Source organism: Lynx rufus, unplaced genomic scaffold (genome assembly GCF_022079265.1).
Source record: "Lynx rufus isolate CCGP_SWC_20201006 ecotype Redwood Valley unplaced genomic scaffold, mLynRuf1.p SCAF_2, whole genome shotgun sequence".
Taxonomy (NCBI): Eukaryota; Metazoa; Chordata; class Mammalia; order Carnivora; family Felidae; genus Lynx; species Lynx rufus.
This window is the reverse complement of record NW_025814834.1, coordinates 21,223,779-21,240,030: the sequence shown is the minus strand read 5'-3', so window position 1 is coordinate 21,240,030 and position 16,252 is coordinate 21,223,779. Positions and strand designations below refer to the sequence as shown.

Sequence of the window (16,252 nt, the reverse complement as noted above, 5' to 3'; positions counted from 1 at the left end):
AGGAAACTAACGATACGCACCCCATATGTTCCTTTTAATTAGTAACATGAAACCTTGAGCCAAAAAGTCATTCACTGTTTTACAGACAAGTGATCAATGAGCTCGCCATCCCAAAAAAATCCATTTGTCCTCCATGCACGTTGGTTCGTTGTGGTTTTGATCACTATTTACATCAGGGAAAGGAATTAGTGCAGGGAAGAATGGCACGCAGAACCTCCGACCTTCCACGGTGATCGAAAACAGGAGTCTTCTAGGATTCCGTCCTAAAATCGGAGTCAAGGGCAGAAAACCGTGAAACTGAACAAAACCTCTGCTTTTCTTTGGGCCTGGAGCCTGGTGTCAAGGTCAGGCCACGTGTCCTTTCTCCAGACCTACTCTCAAGCTTCCTGGCTTTAGAGATGACTGCTCACCTATTCGCTGGTGAAGCAGCCCCGGGCGGCTACGGAGTTGGGCAATCTGGCTGGGGTGGCAGCACCCACCTTCGAACTGTAATAAGCACAGGTGAGTGACCGAGGGATGAAAAGGAAGTAAAGAGAAACCATCACAACCTGGGGAAACTTTCCAAGGCTTCAACACAAAGCTGGCAACTGACATGGGCCTTAAGAAGAGTAGACTCTTGGGGCGCCTGGGTGGCTCAGTCGGTTAAGCGTCTGACTTTGGCTCATGTCATGATCTCGCAGTTTGTGAGTTCGAGCCCCGCGTCGGGCTCTGTGCAGACAGCTCGGAGCCTGGAGCCTGCTTAGATTCTGTGTCTCCCTCTCTCTCTGACCCTCCCCCCGTTCATGCTCTGTCTCTGTCTCAAAAATAAATAAAAATTAAAAAAAAAAAAAAAAAGAAGAGTAGACTCTTGAGAAGTAGGACAGAAAAACAAAAAGTGAGGCCCCTGGGCGGCTCGGTTGGTTAAATGTCCGACTTTGGCTCAGGTCGTGATCTCACAGTTCATGATTTCAAGCCCCGCTCTGGGCTCTGTGCTGACAGTTCAGAGCTTGGAGCCTGCTTCAGATTCCGTGTCTCCCTCTCTCTCTCTCTGCTTGTCCCCCGACCATGCTTAGTCTCTGTCTCTCCAAAATAAATAAACGTTAAAAAAAAATTACAAAAAAAAACCAAAAAGATGTTTAGCTAACAAATGTGACATGGGCAAAGACACCAGGAGGGAAAGCAGTGTGACTGCGCCTGTCACAAGCAGAAACTAGAGAAAGCAAAATCAGAGAATCCGGGGAAAGAGGACGCACGAAAGAAGGCGCGGTTGGCCAGCACAGAACTGTGTCCTGCACACTGAGAATACAACTGAGAATACAACATCACACTTCTTTCTCTTGTAACCTTCAGGAGAGCAGTGTTCATGTAGTCAGGCAGGGGGCAGAAACCAGATTTCACGGTGGATGGGTGCTAAAGAAGACAGGGAGCGGGGCACAGTGAACAACTCTTTCAAGACATTTGTGCCAGCCACAAAGGAAAGCAAAGGATGGCAATTAAAGGGCTTGGCCCTATCAGGATGAATTTTCAGTCAGGGGAGGCCTCAGCATATTTCTAGAACAAGGGGAAAGAAAGAACCAGTGGAACAGACAGAAATACAGATTGCAAACCAGACAAGGGACAGGCTTTTCCCTTCAGGTACACGGTTCCAGAAAAGGCAAAAAGAATGAGGTCGAAACATAAAAGGCATGATCAGACTGGCAAAGGAGGAGAGACTAAGAGCCGGTTTTCGGGAAAGAACAAGAATCCCTAGTGCATTCCGGAACAGGATTGCAGGTGACCATGCAGACAAAAGACAAGTGTCATTTCCCCAACCATACCTCTTCCAGGCACCGTTACCTAAGGGCATGAAACAAAACTTGAAAACCATTACTTTACCATCAAGGACTTAGCTGAGAGGAGGGCATCTATACAAAACCTTTCTTTTTAAATGAAAGGAGGGGCGCCTGGGTGGCGCAGTCGGTTAAGCCTCCGACTTCAGCCAGGTCACGATCTCGCGGTCCGGGTCACGATCTCGGGCTCCATGAGTTCGAGCCCCGCGTCAGGCTCTGGGCTGATGGCTCGGAGCCTGGAGCCTATTTCCGATTCTGTGTCTCCCTCTCTCTCTGCCCCTCCCCCGTTCATGCTCTGTCTCTCTCTGTCCCAAAAATAAATAAAAACGTTGAAAAAAAAAATTTAAAATAAAATAAATGAAAGGAAAAAAAAGAAAAAAGATGATGTAAAGAATGAAGTTCTCCATAAAATTAAAATTAAGGCCATCTGGCCACATGATTTCACCACATCAAGATTTCAAACCAGTCACTCTGGAAAACAATCTGGCAGTCTGTCAAAAAGTTAAATGTAGAATTACTATACGACCCAGCCATTCCACTCCTAAGCATATACCCATGATCATTGAAAACACACATCTGCTCAAAAACTTGTACACAAACGTTCACAGCCCAAAAGCAGAAACAACCCAAATGCCCATCGGTTGATGAATGGATAAGAGATATGTAAATCTTACATCATGGATGAACCCCCAAAACACGATGCTGAGTGAAAGAAGCCAGACGCCAAGGCCACATATGTATGATTCCATTTATACCAAATTTCCAGAATAGCAAATCTATGAAGACAGAAAGCAGATTAGTTGCTGAAGGAGAAGGGGCCGGGCAAGGAAGGGAGAGTGGCGAGTGACTGCTTAATGGGTGTGGTGTTTCTTTCAGTAGTGATGAAAATGTTCTATATTAGAGAGTGGTGATGATTGCACAACTTTGTGAATATATAAAGAAAAAAAAAAAACCACTGAACTTCTCACTTTAAGAATAAATAAACAAAAAGGATTTCAAACCAGACCTCCTGATGACGTGAGTAGGGAAAAACATACAGGTACCCACACACACACCTATCACTGCCCCACACATCAATCACTAAGTGGCTCTTCCCAAACCTTGTTACCCTGAAATGATGCCAGAATTGACACTAAACCACAAAAGACCAGTCCACTCATATTCACATGCTCAGAAGAATAACAATGATCATTAACAACAACTAGAATTTATTGAGTGTTTACTATGTGTCAGACATTCTACTAAACACTTACAGGGATTAGCTCGTTTCATTTCTCATGGAAACCCTTTGAGGTACACATTGTTCTCATCCCCATTTTATAGATGAGGAAATTAAGGCACAAATAAGTTCCATAATTTGTGCCCATTCACCCAGTTGGAATTTTCACCCCAAACAATCTGACTCGTGAGGACTATACATACTGTTCTGTCCCCCATTGGCTCCATCCTCCTAAAAATCACTTGCAAAATGTACTGACTTACAGTAAACCAGGCAGGTCACGATTTTTAACTCCAATAGCAATCCTGGATGGAAGACTGGAAAGACCCAAGGCACTGAGAAGGAGTGCTGTATTTCTAGTGGCAGTGAATATTGACAAGTTGGATGTACAAGCCAAGCATGAAATTCTAGGTTGTTACCCACTTCATTTGGGACTAAGGGAACTTCACCAGATGTCTCCCTGCCCATATTGACCTAACAATCTAAGTGGGAAACCATCAGCAAGGGCACACGAAAACATTGTGTATTGTGTATACAATTGTTTATATATAAAAGAACGTGACCTGTATGTTTACATACATGTGCGCTCACGAAGCAGTGTGGGGCAGATGGTAAATCCCAAACCCTAAATCATAGGAGTGAGAGATGAATAAGCAGAAAGCAATCCAAGAAGACTGCTTGGGGGCGGGGGTGGGGGAGGGTGTTGAGAACCAGCATTTAGGAGGGGCAGGAAAGATCAAGGTCACTCCTTGAGGCAATGGTGAGGGGAATAAGAAGGCTGGATTGTTCCTAGAGCGGCCAGGATGCCTGTCTGGTTAAATCAAGGAGTCCGCAGTATTTAATATGCTGGAAAATAAGAGTGGGCAGGCACTAAGGGGATACATAAGACCTCAAAAGTCAAGGGAAGTGTTTGGACCTGACAGAGTAAGAAAAGGTAAATCATGCTTTGGAAAAGTAACGAAAGCTTTATCTTGTCAACTGCACATTGCATAAAAAAACACTGGCTTCGATATTTGCTTACCAAACCCTTGACTTTCACTTCACATACTGTTCCCTAATTTCATGTTAAATCTTTCGTTTCTATCCTGTCTACCTCCAAGGCATGCCCTTGTGGAACCTTCGTTTCACCAAAGCGGAGGTACAAAATAACTGCTTAAAATGACAGCCCCGAACAAAACTGTGTCGTACAGCCCTTCAACAAAGCCACGCCAAATGTGCATCCAATTTCCTCACGCTTCCTAACTTCACCTGTAATGAGACCACATCCCAGTGAACAGGATGCCCCTTCAGAAAGTAGGCATTTTTTTAAATGTGAAAAATATCCCCTGTGCTCAGTCACTTAAATTGTCTGTCTTTGGTAATAAACTTGAATGCAAAGTATCCAACTTGTTTTTTTCCCCCTGGGTGAAACAGAAACTCACAGGCGTCCGTTTCACTGAAATACGCCTATCCGTACGCAGTCGGTCACAGCAAAGGACCCAAATCGAGCCCCTTTGCAAACTTCTCTCCGGTCCCTCCCTTGGCGCGGATTTCCACACGCATCCACCCGGGTCTCCGGCGTCTCCGGGGATCTGTGGCGGCGGGCAGAAGTCTCACCCAGGGGGCAGGGTCTCCAGGAAGAGACCAAGGGGCGCCTCAGGGGGCACCGCGAAGCCCAGCCCGCCTCCCCAGCTCGGACCAGCGCGCAGGCACCAGGCTCCGCGCGGCCGGCCGCGCACCCACCTGACCAGGGGCTCCTTCTCGGGCACGGCGGGCCCCTCCAGGCACCTGCACGGGCAGCAGCAGCACACGGTCCTCAGCCAGTCCCGCGGCCCCATGGGGAGCGAGGTGCCCCACGGCGCCGGCACACTGGGAGACGGCCGCGGCGGCGGCGGCGAGCGAGCGCGGCTGGGGCGCGGCCACCCGGCCGGCGTCCAGGTGCGGGGACAGTCGCGGGGCCGGGCGTCGCGGGCCAGTCCGTGCGCATCACGCCGCGGCCGGGGACGCGGGCGAGGCCGAGACGCCTGCACGGCCCAGGTCTGCGCGGCCGCGCGCTTTCCTGAACTTAGGTTTTGTTTGGGGCGCGTGTTGCGCTGGGGCTTTTTCCCCCCTCTTTTCTTTTAATTCCCCGGGCGCAAATTGGGACGCATGCGTCCCCGACACGCTCTGCTGCTGCCCTCTAAGGAGGAAGCAGGGACTCCAGGCGGAGGGCAGCACCGACGGGCAGCCCCGGCTGGGGGGAAGGCGGGGCAGGCCCCCAGTGGCCGAGCACGAGGTTGGCCTGAATCTATTCATACTTTTTATTGGCTTCACTCCCGGAGGAAATAAAAGGTCCTCCTTCCTACTCCCGTGCCTTCAGAGCAGTGCTTAGGGCGGATTTTTACCGCATCAGCTCCACACAGAGTAAAAGCTACCAGAAGAGCACGCATTGACACATTACAGAAGTGGGTTTCTGGGGTTTTTTTAAGATCTTTTATTTTTAAGTCATCTCCACACCCAACGTGGGGCTCAAACCCCCGAGAGCAAGAGCCCCACGGTCCCCCACCTGAGCCAGCCAGGCGCTTCCAGAAGTAGGTTTTTTAAAAGTACTATATCGCGATGATTTTTTAAGTCGTTTTCAGGGTCACTGGTCCTTAAATAACTCCCTTAAAAAAGGGGGGGGGAGTGTGTGAGCAACCTCTATCATTAGTTCCCTGCAATTTTCCAGCGCTATTTATACTCTTATTTATGCTTGTAGGAACTTGCAAGTATATGTACTTACACACCCCCGCCCCTCCTTTTTTCACCCAAAGGGTGACATACTCCACATATTTCTGCCCTGGCTTGTTCCACTCAGTACATCATGTAGACCATTCCACATCAAGCCGTGTGTTTCTTCCTTTATCACTTTAACAGTTATATATTGTGGAGGCATACTGATGCCCCTGTATGATTCAACCGGACCCCCTATTCAGGGACGTTTAAGTTCATTCCAACTTTTTGTCACTAAAATAATGCTGCAGGGCACTGGGTGGCTCAGTCTGTTAAGCTAGGACTCTTGATTTAGGCTTAGGTTACCATCTCAGGGATGGTTCCTGTGATCCAGGCGCTCTCTCTCTCTCTCTCTCTCTCTCTCTGCTTCAAATAAATAAACTTAAAAACAACAACAACACATATATCTATTGAGTAAATGCTTGGCAGCTAAATGCTGGGTCATAGGTAAGATGCCTTTTTAAATTTTGATGGATCTCGTGATTGCTCTCCAAGGAGGCAATTCCAATTTGTGCTCTGACAGCAACATGTGAAAGCATCTATTCCCGTACGCCCCCACCAGTCAAGCTACCATCTAATTTTTCATCTTTGCCAGTCTGATTTACTCAGCAAATACTTTATAAGCATCTGTTATGTGCCAGACTTGTACCAGGCGCTAGGGATACAGCAGCGAACAAAAGAAACAAAAATCCCTATTCTCTTGGAGCAAACATTCTAGGCAGAGAGTTAGACAAACAAAACAAGTGTGTTCTTTAGTGTGTTAGTAGGTAATGTGGGCTGTGGAGGAAAAGAAGGCACAAGAAGTGCCAGGAAGGGGTGTGTGTGTGTGTGTGTGTGTGTGTGTGTGTGTGTGTGTGTAGTGGGGAGAGGGATGTTGTCCGTAGTTTTATATAAGGTGGTCACAGAAAGCCTCCTAATATGGTGACGTTTAAGCCAAGACTTGAAGATGAGCAAGCCAGCTATGATATCACAGGGAAGAGCATTTCAGGGAGAGTGAGACTATGTGCAGAATCCCAGAGGAGAGAGAATAAACTATAGGGTGCATGAGAAAGAGAATTCTAGGGGCCCTGGAGAGGTGTGGGCCAGTAGGAAGAGTAAAAGGAAATGATGGAATCAGGGACCACGTAAGACTGTGCAAGGATGCCGGATTTTGCCGAGCTAAGCTCCGAGTTGGAGGGTTTTGAGTAGAGGGAGTGATATGATCTGCCTGGGTGGCTAACAGGATCCTTTGGCTGCTATCTTGAGAAGAAACTGGCTGCAAAGGGCTGTTTAGGGAGATACAAATGGAGGCCGTTCTAATGATCCAGGTGATGTACCATGGAGATAGCAGTAGAGGTGGTATGGACCCTGGATAGAATTTGTTGTTTGCCGTTATTGTTGTTGTTTTAATTTTTATTTATTTTTGAGAGACAGAGCGTGAGCAGGGAGGACAGAGAAAGAGGGAGACACAGAATCCGAAGCAGGCTCCAGGCTCCGAGCTGTCTGCACAGAGCCCGACGTGGGACTCGAACTCACGAACAGTGAGATCATGACCTGAGCCGAAGCCAGACGCTTAACTGACTGAGCCACCCAGGCACCCCATGGATGGAATTTGAAGGTAGAGCCAACAAGAGTTGCTAAAGGATTGGAAATAGGGTGCGAAAAAAGAAAGAAGGGACTCTAGGTGAGGGCTGACCAGCTACAAAGGTTGAATTGCCATTGATTGAGATAGAGAAGAGTGTAGGGGGAGCAGGTTTGCAGGGGTGAGGAGGAAGAGCAAGAGTTTATTTTCAGAAGTGTCGATTCTCATGGGCAGTGGATTAATTTTTTAAATGTGTTGCTACACATAAGCGTGTCCTGTTGTGGCTACATTATAAGGCCGAGGGAGTTTATCAAGCGTGTGTTCGTTGACAGGCTGGCTACCGAAGGATAGGAAGCGGAAAAGGAGGTTCCCGTGACTCTGACTTAGCTGGGGAGACTGGATGTGGACCCATCATGAAAAACTAACATGACAAAAGTAGCAGCTACTGGCAGGCAGCACGGGGCTGTGGTATCCAGCCTGGCACCAGGCCATTTATCACTTGCATCTGTTGCCCTGGACGGCAAACTTCCCACTAGCTGGAAATCCCCTTGGGTGAATGCACTAGGTTCTAAAACTGGTTTTCGAATGTGCATCAACCCACTTAGGTTCAAGCAGAAAGTTGGTAGAGAGGGCTGCCAAAATGTGAACTCAGCCAGCAAAAAGATGAACTCTCGGGTCTGGCAGCTACTATGAACTACTGGGGTTGAATTTATCGAGTGGATGAATTACAGAAGGCTTTCAGCTCTTGGAAGATGTAGGTGCCCTGCCCCTTTACTGGCTTTGATCTTAGACAAGTCATTTTTCTGAACCGCAGTTTTCCAATCTGTGAAATGGAGACGATGAATCTGGCCCTACTGAACTAGATACAGCTATGAGATTCAAATGAAATGGTTTGAAAACCATAAAGCACCTTAGAAATATCGAAGTTCAACACTATTTGTTGGGGTTATTACGGAGGATGGCAAGATTATACACAATGCTTGGCTAGCTAAAATGTAACACGGAGATCTTGGTGGGGGCATGGGAACAGAAGGGGGGTCCCCCCATTCGGGTGGAGGCAGCGGGAAGCTACCTACATTCCCAATGGCTTGAGGAGTCCTTTTCACCTCTTTCTCAGGACAGAGAGGTAAAGTAACAGCCTCCACGAGGCCCTGACCTGGAGGAAGGGATGCATCAGGAAGAACACCCACGTGTGAAGGAGCCAAAGCTGCTCGCACTGACCCTCGTGTTGTCAGGGCAGAAAGAGGGAACTTATAACCCTGTTCATGCTTCCGTTTCAGATTGGCACCCACACGTTGCCAGACGTCGACATCCAGAGTGCCGTTTTTGGGAAGCCATGGGTTAATATCTAAGGCAACCCGAAGCATATGCTGTAATTGTTTCTTATTTCTATCTGCCCCATTGGCTTCAAGTCACTGCTTTAGGACCTTGATATATCGCCTTTGTTCAGAGCATGAGGCTGCCCCACGTAGAAAGTCTTAATAACGCACGAGAGTAAAGAGAAAAGGAAAACAAAACCCAGGCCTGAAAAGTTCCAGAACTCGGCTGTTCTCGGAAGAGAAGCCGACGACTTACTGCGCAGACTTTCATTTTCGAGCGTCCCTTCGGGTCGGTCTCAAGCGCTCACACGGGGCACCACTTGCCAGGAATGGATGGCAAACACTGTGCTCACGGAGGAAAGATTACTCCACACTTTGCTAGGAGAGACAGGAGAAGGCCTGGGGGTCAAAGTTTGCAGACCAAGACCCCGTTCTCCTCACTCGTATTCTCGTTTATTGTGGTGTCAGGTTAATCACAAATCTTAGTGGGCTTGTGCACAGAGGGCGTATGACATTCCAGGCATGCAGGAACAAAGGGCACAGGACTTAAAGGTGAACAAGCACAAGAGACTAATAAAATCAGAGGTGGGCAGCAAGGGCCTACGTGTCCTACTGTTCTGCTAAACTGAGAATACAATGTAGAGATAACAGAGTTCCCCAAGGACTGCAGAAACACTTGTCAGGGCTGCCTAGGCATTCTGCAGGCAGGGGGGCTATGCAGGCCTGGGCATTCCAAGGTGCCCACACACACCCCCCCCCCAAGCTTAACTGCAGCCCACCAGAGATCTCTGTGTTATGTTTTAGCTAGCCAAGCATTGTGCATAATCTCATCATCCTCAGTAATCATCCCAACAGCTATTGTTTTTTAATGCTTATTTATTTTTGAAAGAGAGAGAGTACAAGCAGGGAGGGGCTCGTCGAAGCAGGCTCATTGCTGACAGCAGAGAGCCCAACGTGGGGCTTGAACTCACCAACTGCAAGACCATGACCTAAGCTGAAGTCTGACGCTTACCTGACTGAGCCACCCACAACACTATTGATTAAATCCAGTATAGGCCTGTTGGGCAAATGTGGATTCCAACGTTATTGGGCTTACCTATGACAATACTTCTTTTCATGTTCGTAACTCTGCCTTGCGTGGGCATCTTTTACGTGGTCTGTTTCAGACATGATATTCTAGAAAGCCAAGGAACCACATCTACTTAACGAACGTGATCAGGAGGTTAATGTCCTGTGCCTTACGAAGAATCATGTATACTGTTGGCCTGCTCTAACAATTATTAACATTTTTCTTTTAAAATTAGTTTTAAGTTTTAAAACTTATAAATGAAACGTTCCTCTAAAAAAGTTGAAATATTACAGGGTAAGTTCCTTCTGACCATGACCCACAGTCCTGTTCACTTTCCATCCTGTCCAGGGTAACCTTATTATCAGTATGGTACCAACCTGTTTCTGGACAGACACGCACTTTATGTGCCCCTGTGTTGTCTATATAACATCACTGTGTGTGTCATTATTTTTGGTAGTGTTTTGTTTTAATAGAAAAGGTACACATTAATCTGCCAGCTTTTCCCACCTAATAATAGGTCTTAGATGTCTATCCAATTAATGCATATAATAGCACCCCACTCGTTTTAAGTGATGTGACTCTTCTATTTATCAATTTTTAAAGGATTGTTATATCTGTGTTTTTGTAGTGCTTATCTTCCCAGAAGTTAAAAACCTGTATGATTTCCCTGTTTTTGGTAAATTGGGCCTTGGTTAGGAATAACGGTGTCACCAGACCCTCGGCTTTCAGACCCGTTTCAGACCCGTTTCCTGTTTCAGACCTCATTCGCAGGAGAGTAGCAACCGTTCCTTTTTTTAGAGTGATGCTAGATTGTTCCTACCGCCTAAGGTGACACCAACACCACCCACCACAAACAGTAGCATCTGACATTTACCAAGAGCTCTTGGGCACCTGATGTCAGTGACTAGGCAGTCCCCTGGGGCAAATGGTGACTCACAGACCCATCAGCTGCTTGTGTTCAAGGCCGAACTGCTGGCCCATGTTGTCAGATTTCTCCGTGGCAGGAAAAACTCTAGAATCTTCTTTGCAAACAACTAGTATACTTTAAAAATTTATTGACAATTCTTGAGAGTTGGAGGCAAAGGCACATGCAGGGCAGGAAAAATGAGAAAACCAAAATACTTAAGCTACAACAGCACATCATGAGTGCATTCCACAGGAAAGATCTGCTTGTAACAACGTAGGTCAAGCAGATGTCGTTCATATAGTCGTTCAACAAGTGTTTATTGAGCCAGGTACTGGGCATACAATGGTGAACTAGAATGTGGGTTTTATCCATGAAGACAAGAACTTTGTTTTGTTCTTTGCACTGTCTACAACAGTGCAGATCCATGGTAGGGACTCAACATAGAAGGATATTCTGTATCACAACATCTAGAACAGTGCAGACACATAGTAGGCACTTAACAAATACGTTGACTAAATACATGAAAACAGAAAAAGAGCTGTTTAGTGAACCCAGAGTTTGCACGAAGTTATGTTTAATTTCTGAAGAGCCCATTCACGAGCCACCCAAATGCAATAGAGACCTGAAGGGCACTGTCTTCCTTTTAGAAAACAGACAAGTTCTGAAACAAGCCAGTATCTCGAGCCAACCTCAGCATTATCAGTCACCCTAAGTGACCCAGGATGGACAGCTAACATGCCTCCCATCTCTGGAGAAGTCACATCAGGGAGTAAAATGAGTGGATGTCACCAAGGTTTAGCAGGGAGCACCCATGGAATCCGCACCTGTGGAAGAGAAGGGGAAGAAAGAGAGCAGGACCAAACCTCAGCCCTACAGAGACTTCATGGGGAAGTATGAGAGGGTGGTTTACACCCTCATGATGATCATCCTCTGGATGAGGGCCACCGAGGAAGAGAACGTGACCTTGGCTGAGGCCACTGTCTTTGGTTGAGGTTGTCCAGGAAGGGGGCTGACAGCTGAGGGCTGTCTGCTGCCAGCATTTCCAGAAGCTGTCTGATAACACCTTTCTTCCGGAGGGAGGACCATAATATCCACTGCCTCGCAACCCCTATACCTAAATCCATCCCTGTGGGTTGTTTTGTAAGCTCAGAATCTCCTCCTTCTGGACATGCCAGGAATTCTTTTATCAGATTACTTGATAAAATATGTAGATTTATTTTTTAATTGTGGTAAAATAATAAAGACTCCCAGGCATCATCACTAAAGCCTTCTACGCTTAGAAGGGAACATTCTAGAAATATGGTTCAAGGAACTGTATTCACCAGTGGAGGCAATCCCATCCATATTAAACATATTAAAAATCCAAGCTACGATGTGGATGAACTACGAAAACATTATGGTAGGTGAAAAACAGGCAGACACGAAAGGTCACGTATTGTGTGATTAATTTACATGATATGTCCAAAATAGGTAAATCCAAAGAGGCCGAAACTCATCTGGTTGTCGCCAGGGCTGAGAGGAGGGGAAATGAGGAACGACTGCTTAATGGATATGGAGTTTCCTTTGGGGAATGTTTTGGAACTGGACAGAGGTGGAGGTTGTGAATATACTAAATGCCACCGAACTGTTTATTTAAAATTGTTAATGGTAAGTCGATTTCACCTGGATTTTTTTATTTTATTAAAAAAAATTTTTTTAGTGTTTATTTTGGGGGGGGGAGGGGCAGAGAGAGAGGGAGACACAGAATCCAAAGCAGGCTGCAGGCTCTGAGCTGTCAGCACAGAGCCCAATGTGGGGCTCAAACTCACGAACTGTGAGATCATGACCTGAGCCGAAGTCGGACACTTAATTGACTGAGCCACCCAGGTGCCCCTCACCTGAATTTTTTAAAATGGGTTAAAAAGACCTCTTTCCTGGGGCACCGGGGTGGCTCAGGAGGTTAAGCCTCTGACTCTCAATTTCAGTCAGGTCATGATCTTGCAGTGGTTGTGAGATTGAGCCCCGCATCAGGCTCTGAGCTGAGTGTGGAGCCTGCTTGGGATTTTCTCTCCCTCTCCTTCTGCCCCTCTCCCCCACTTGTGCTGTCTCATTCTCTCTCTCAGAATAAATAAACATAAAAGAAAGAAAACTTTAAAAAAAAAAAAAAGGCCTCTTCCCTGGATGCGCCCGTTATATTAAAATTAACCCTCTACTGTAGAAGGCTTCACTTTTGAGTACCTGGATATTATTAAAATGTTGTTACTCTGTCCTCAGGCTAAATTCATTTTCTACAAGGTGAGTCAAACTATTTATATTTAAAAATCTATGTTCCTGTTCAAGTAGTAGACGCTGAATAGGTACAAAATTATGTACAACAATAAGCAACTCCTTTAAACATAGAAGATAACTTCTGTTTGTAAGAGTATTTTTCTTCAAAAGGAGTTTAGAGTTGTGTGATTCACACACCATTAAAAGTATGTTGAAATAAAAATAATGCTCAGAGATTTCAGGGTCTCCAAAATGATTATCTATTTGGAAAGGGACACTCCAAACAAACTTTTATTTAAAAATACCTAATAAAAACCATTCCTCTTTTGTTGCTAAAATGTGAAGAATTGCATCTGAATATTTTGCTTTAATGTGTTTGGTATTTGGTGACAGAAAGAATAACAGTGCAAATATATTTGTTTGAAGCTAAAATTTCTGTGAATTAAAGGATATTTAAACAAATAAGATCCTTTCGGCCCCACTGCCTCTCCACCACAATTAGCCAGCATAGTCTGGAGTTCTCAAAGAGAAATAGAACTTGGAAGCAAAGAGAATAGTCCAAAAACCATGAAATAGTTAAGATACCAGAACCTTCAAAGAAGGAAAGAAAAAGAGTCAGTTTAAAATATGCCTTTGTGGGGCACTTGGGTGGCTCAGTCGGTTAAGTGTCCAACTTCAGCTCAGGTCATGATCTCACGGTTCGTGAGTTTGAACCCCGCATCGGGCTCTGTGCTGGCAGCTTGGAGCCTGGGACCTGCTTCAGGTTCTGTGTCTCCCTCTCTCTCTGTTCCTCCCCCGCTCGCACTCTCTTTCTCTCTCTCTCTCAAAAATAAACAAAGATTAAAAAAGTAAAGAAAAGAAAATAAAATATGCCTTTGTATTCTGTGTGTCCAAAAGACTCCCATGTCATACCAAAATTCTCAAGTGTACCGACCTTTTACATTCTTGTTTTTAAAGATAAAACATAGGGGTGCCTGGGTGGCTCAGTCGGCTGAGTGTCCAACTTCAGCTCAGGTCATGATCTCACGGTCCGTGAGTTCAAGCCCTCCGTCGGGCTCTGTGCTGACAGCTCAGAGCCTGGAGCCTGCTTTGGATTCTGTGTCTCCCTTTCTCTCTGCCCCTCCCCGACTCACGCTCTGTCTTTCTCTGTCAAAAATAAACAAGTTGTCTAGAACTTATATATATAGATATATATAGAACTTATATATAAAGATAAAATATAAAAACTCTTCTTTTTTGATGTTTATCAAGACATTCTGTCCTTAGGCTTAAATCAAGCTCTATTTAAATTTGAAAAAAAAAATTCCAGTTTTGATTTTTAAAATAATAATAAAAACAAAAAATAAAATAAAATAAAATATGCCTAATAGCAACATACCTAGGTGGCCCGGGGGATTAAGCAGTGGTCTTGATCTCAGGGTCCTGATCTCGGCATGTGCGCTGGGCTCTGCACTGGGCATGAAGCCTACTTAAAAAAAAAAAATCATAAGATAAGATAAGATGAGATAAGATAAAATGCCTAAGAGCAAAACTTCCTCTTCTAGACAACTAGGAGTTAAATCACTATCCTCCTTCCCCCTCTCTGATAAAAGAGCCATTTATAAATGTCATTATTTTTCTAAAGCATTCCAAATTTGAGAATAATGTATAAAATGCCTTCTAAATTTCAAAACACATTTAAAAGTTATTATATAATGAAATTTAAATTTTTAATGTTTACCTTTTTCTTCAAGAACGCAATTTTCTCAGGGTGCCTGGGTGGCTCAGTTGGTTAAGCCTCTGACTCTTGGTTTCGGCTCAGATCATGACCTCACAATTTGGGAGTTCAAGTCCCATATCCGGCTCCGTGCTGACAGTGCAGAGACTGCTTGGGATTTTCTCTGCTTCTCTCTCTGCCCCTCCCCCACTCATTCTCTCTGTCTCTCTCAAAAATAAATAACCTTAAAAAATGTTAATCTCTTTATTAAAAAAAAAGAATGCAATTTTCTTTCTTTCCCTCTTCAGTAGTTACTTCAGACTGAAAAACTTTTAAATTTGAGGCCCAGCATTTCGAATTTCATACAAGAATTTGGGTTTCTGAGCCAAAAAATAAATACCTGAAGCTTCGTGTAAATGTGATCTAAAACAGTACTTTAAATGGAAATAAACCACATTTGAAGTGTGTGGTGTTTGTAAAACAAAGATCTATTTTATAAATTGTCTCCAAAAAAATCCCTAGATCATCCAAAAATATATACAAATCAACAGAAGAGTTTCCACTCGATCTTTCTAGACAGTGCCTAAATGTGTAATATCAGGCATTCGTTGTGTATTAATTTAATTCTATTGTATCTTGATATACTGCGGATGTTTTTCAAGCATACTTGGATTGTGGAAATTTAATTTTTGGATAGCATGAACATAATGTCTGTTTGAATTTATCCTCAGTTATTTTAGCAAGTGGTATTCTGCCTTGGGGTAGACTTAATGAATGAATGAGGGATCATAAATAAATAAGGACCATACACCTAAAAATAGTTACAATGGAAATTTTAAATTATATATATTTTGCCACATTAAAGGAAGAAGCAAAAAAGTAAGAACCCATCTATGAGAGAGAGAGAGAGAGGGAGAGAGGCAGGTGTTTCTGATTATTTTCCCCATAGAAACATGGAACTAAGTGTAGACCACTCAAAATATATAATGCTGTGATCAGAACATTTACAAATAGCAATTCCAATAAAAATACTAGTACAGGGGCGCCTGGGTGGCTCAATCGGTTAAGCGTCTGACTTCAGCTCAGGTCATGATCTCGCAGTTCGTGGGTTCGAGCCCCATGTCCGGCTCTATGCTGCCAGCTCAGAGCCTGGAGCCTGCATAGGATTCTGTGTCTCCCTGTCTCTCTCTGCCCCTCCCCACTCGTGCTCTGTCTCTGTGTCTCTCAAAAATAAACATTTAAAAAAATACTAGTACAATCAAAAAGACATGTTATATTCTTAATAAATAAGTTACCTTTAAAATAAAAGGATGACGGTAGCTTCATGGGGATTTGAGGATTGAGCTGCTGAGTTAGGGCAGCAAAGGCAAATGGGGAAGACCATGCAGAAAGTAGAATCAGCACTTCCCATGGCCTGGAGGCTGGCATTCGGGCTGGCATGTCTAAAACCTCAAACTTACTATTCCTCTCTAGAGAGTCCTCAAATTCAAGGATGCTGAGTCATGCTCATAAACTCACTAGGAATTGAAGTACGTGGTGTAGACTTACACAACACTCTTGCAGTGGCTAAACATTTCAATGGACCAGAGCAGCCCATTAATTCCCCTCAGGCAAAGCTGCACAGAAAAATCCAATTTTTAGACTTCTTTTTGGACGTGGATTCAGAGGGAAAGGAGTTGGTTTCATGAATTCGGTT

The 16,252-nt window shown here is 44.8% G+C and overlaps 2 protein-coding genes across 3 annotated transcripts in view; both read right to left on the bottom strand.

Annotated features, from left to right (window-relative positions):
- Positions 1–4,877, bottom strand: part of MREG (melanoregulin) — a 58,906-nt gene extending 54,029 nt beyond the window's left edge. The window contains exon 1 of the mRNA XM_047084756.1: positions 4,750–4,877. Coding sequence (XP_046940712.1) covers positions 4,750–4,844 — 95 coding nt within the window. The 5' untranslated portion in view covers positions 4,845–4,877. The remainder of the gene's footprint in view (positions 1–4,749) is intronic.
- A 5,867-nt stretch (positions 4,878–10,744) lies between these two features.
- Positions 10,745–16,252, bottom strand: part of PECR (peroxisomal trans-2-enoyl-CoA reductase) — a 38,311-nt gene continuing 32,803 nt past the window's right edge. For both annotated transcript variants that reach the window (XM_047085286.1, XM_047085289.1), the window contains 2 exons: positions 14,239–14,325; positions 10,745–11,437 (listed from right to left, as the gene is read on the bottom strand). In XM_047085286.1, the coding sequence (XP_046941242.1) occupies positions 11,409–11,437; positions 14,239–14,325 (116 nt within the window). In that variant the 3' untranslated portion in view covers positions 10,745–11,408. The remainder of the gene's footprint in view (positions 11,438–14,238; positions 14,326–16,252) is intronic.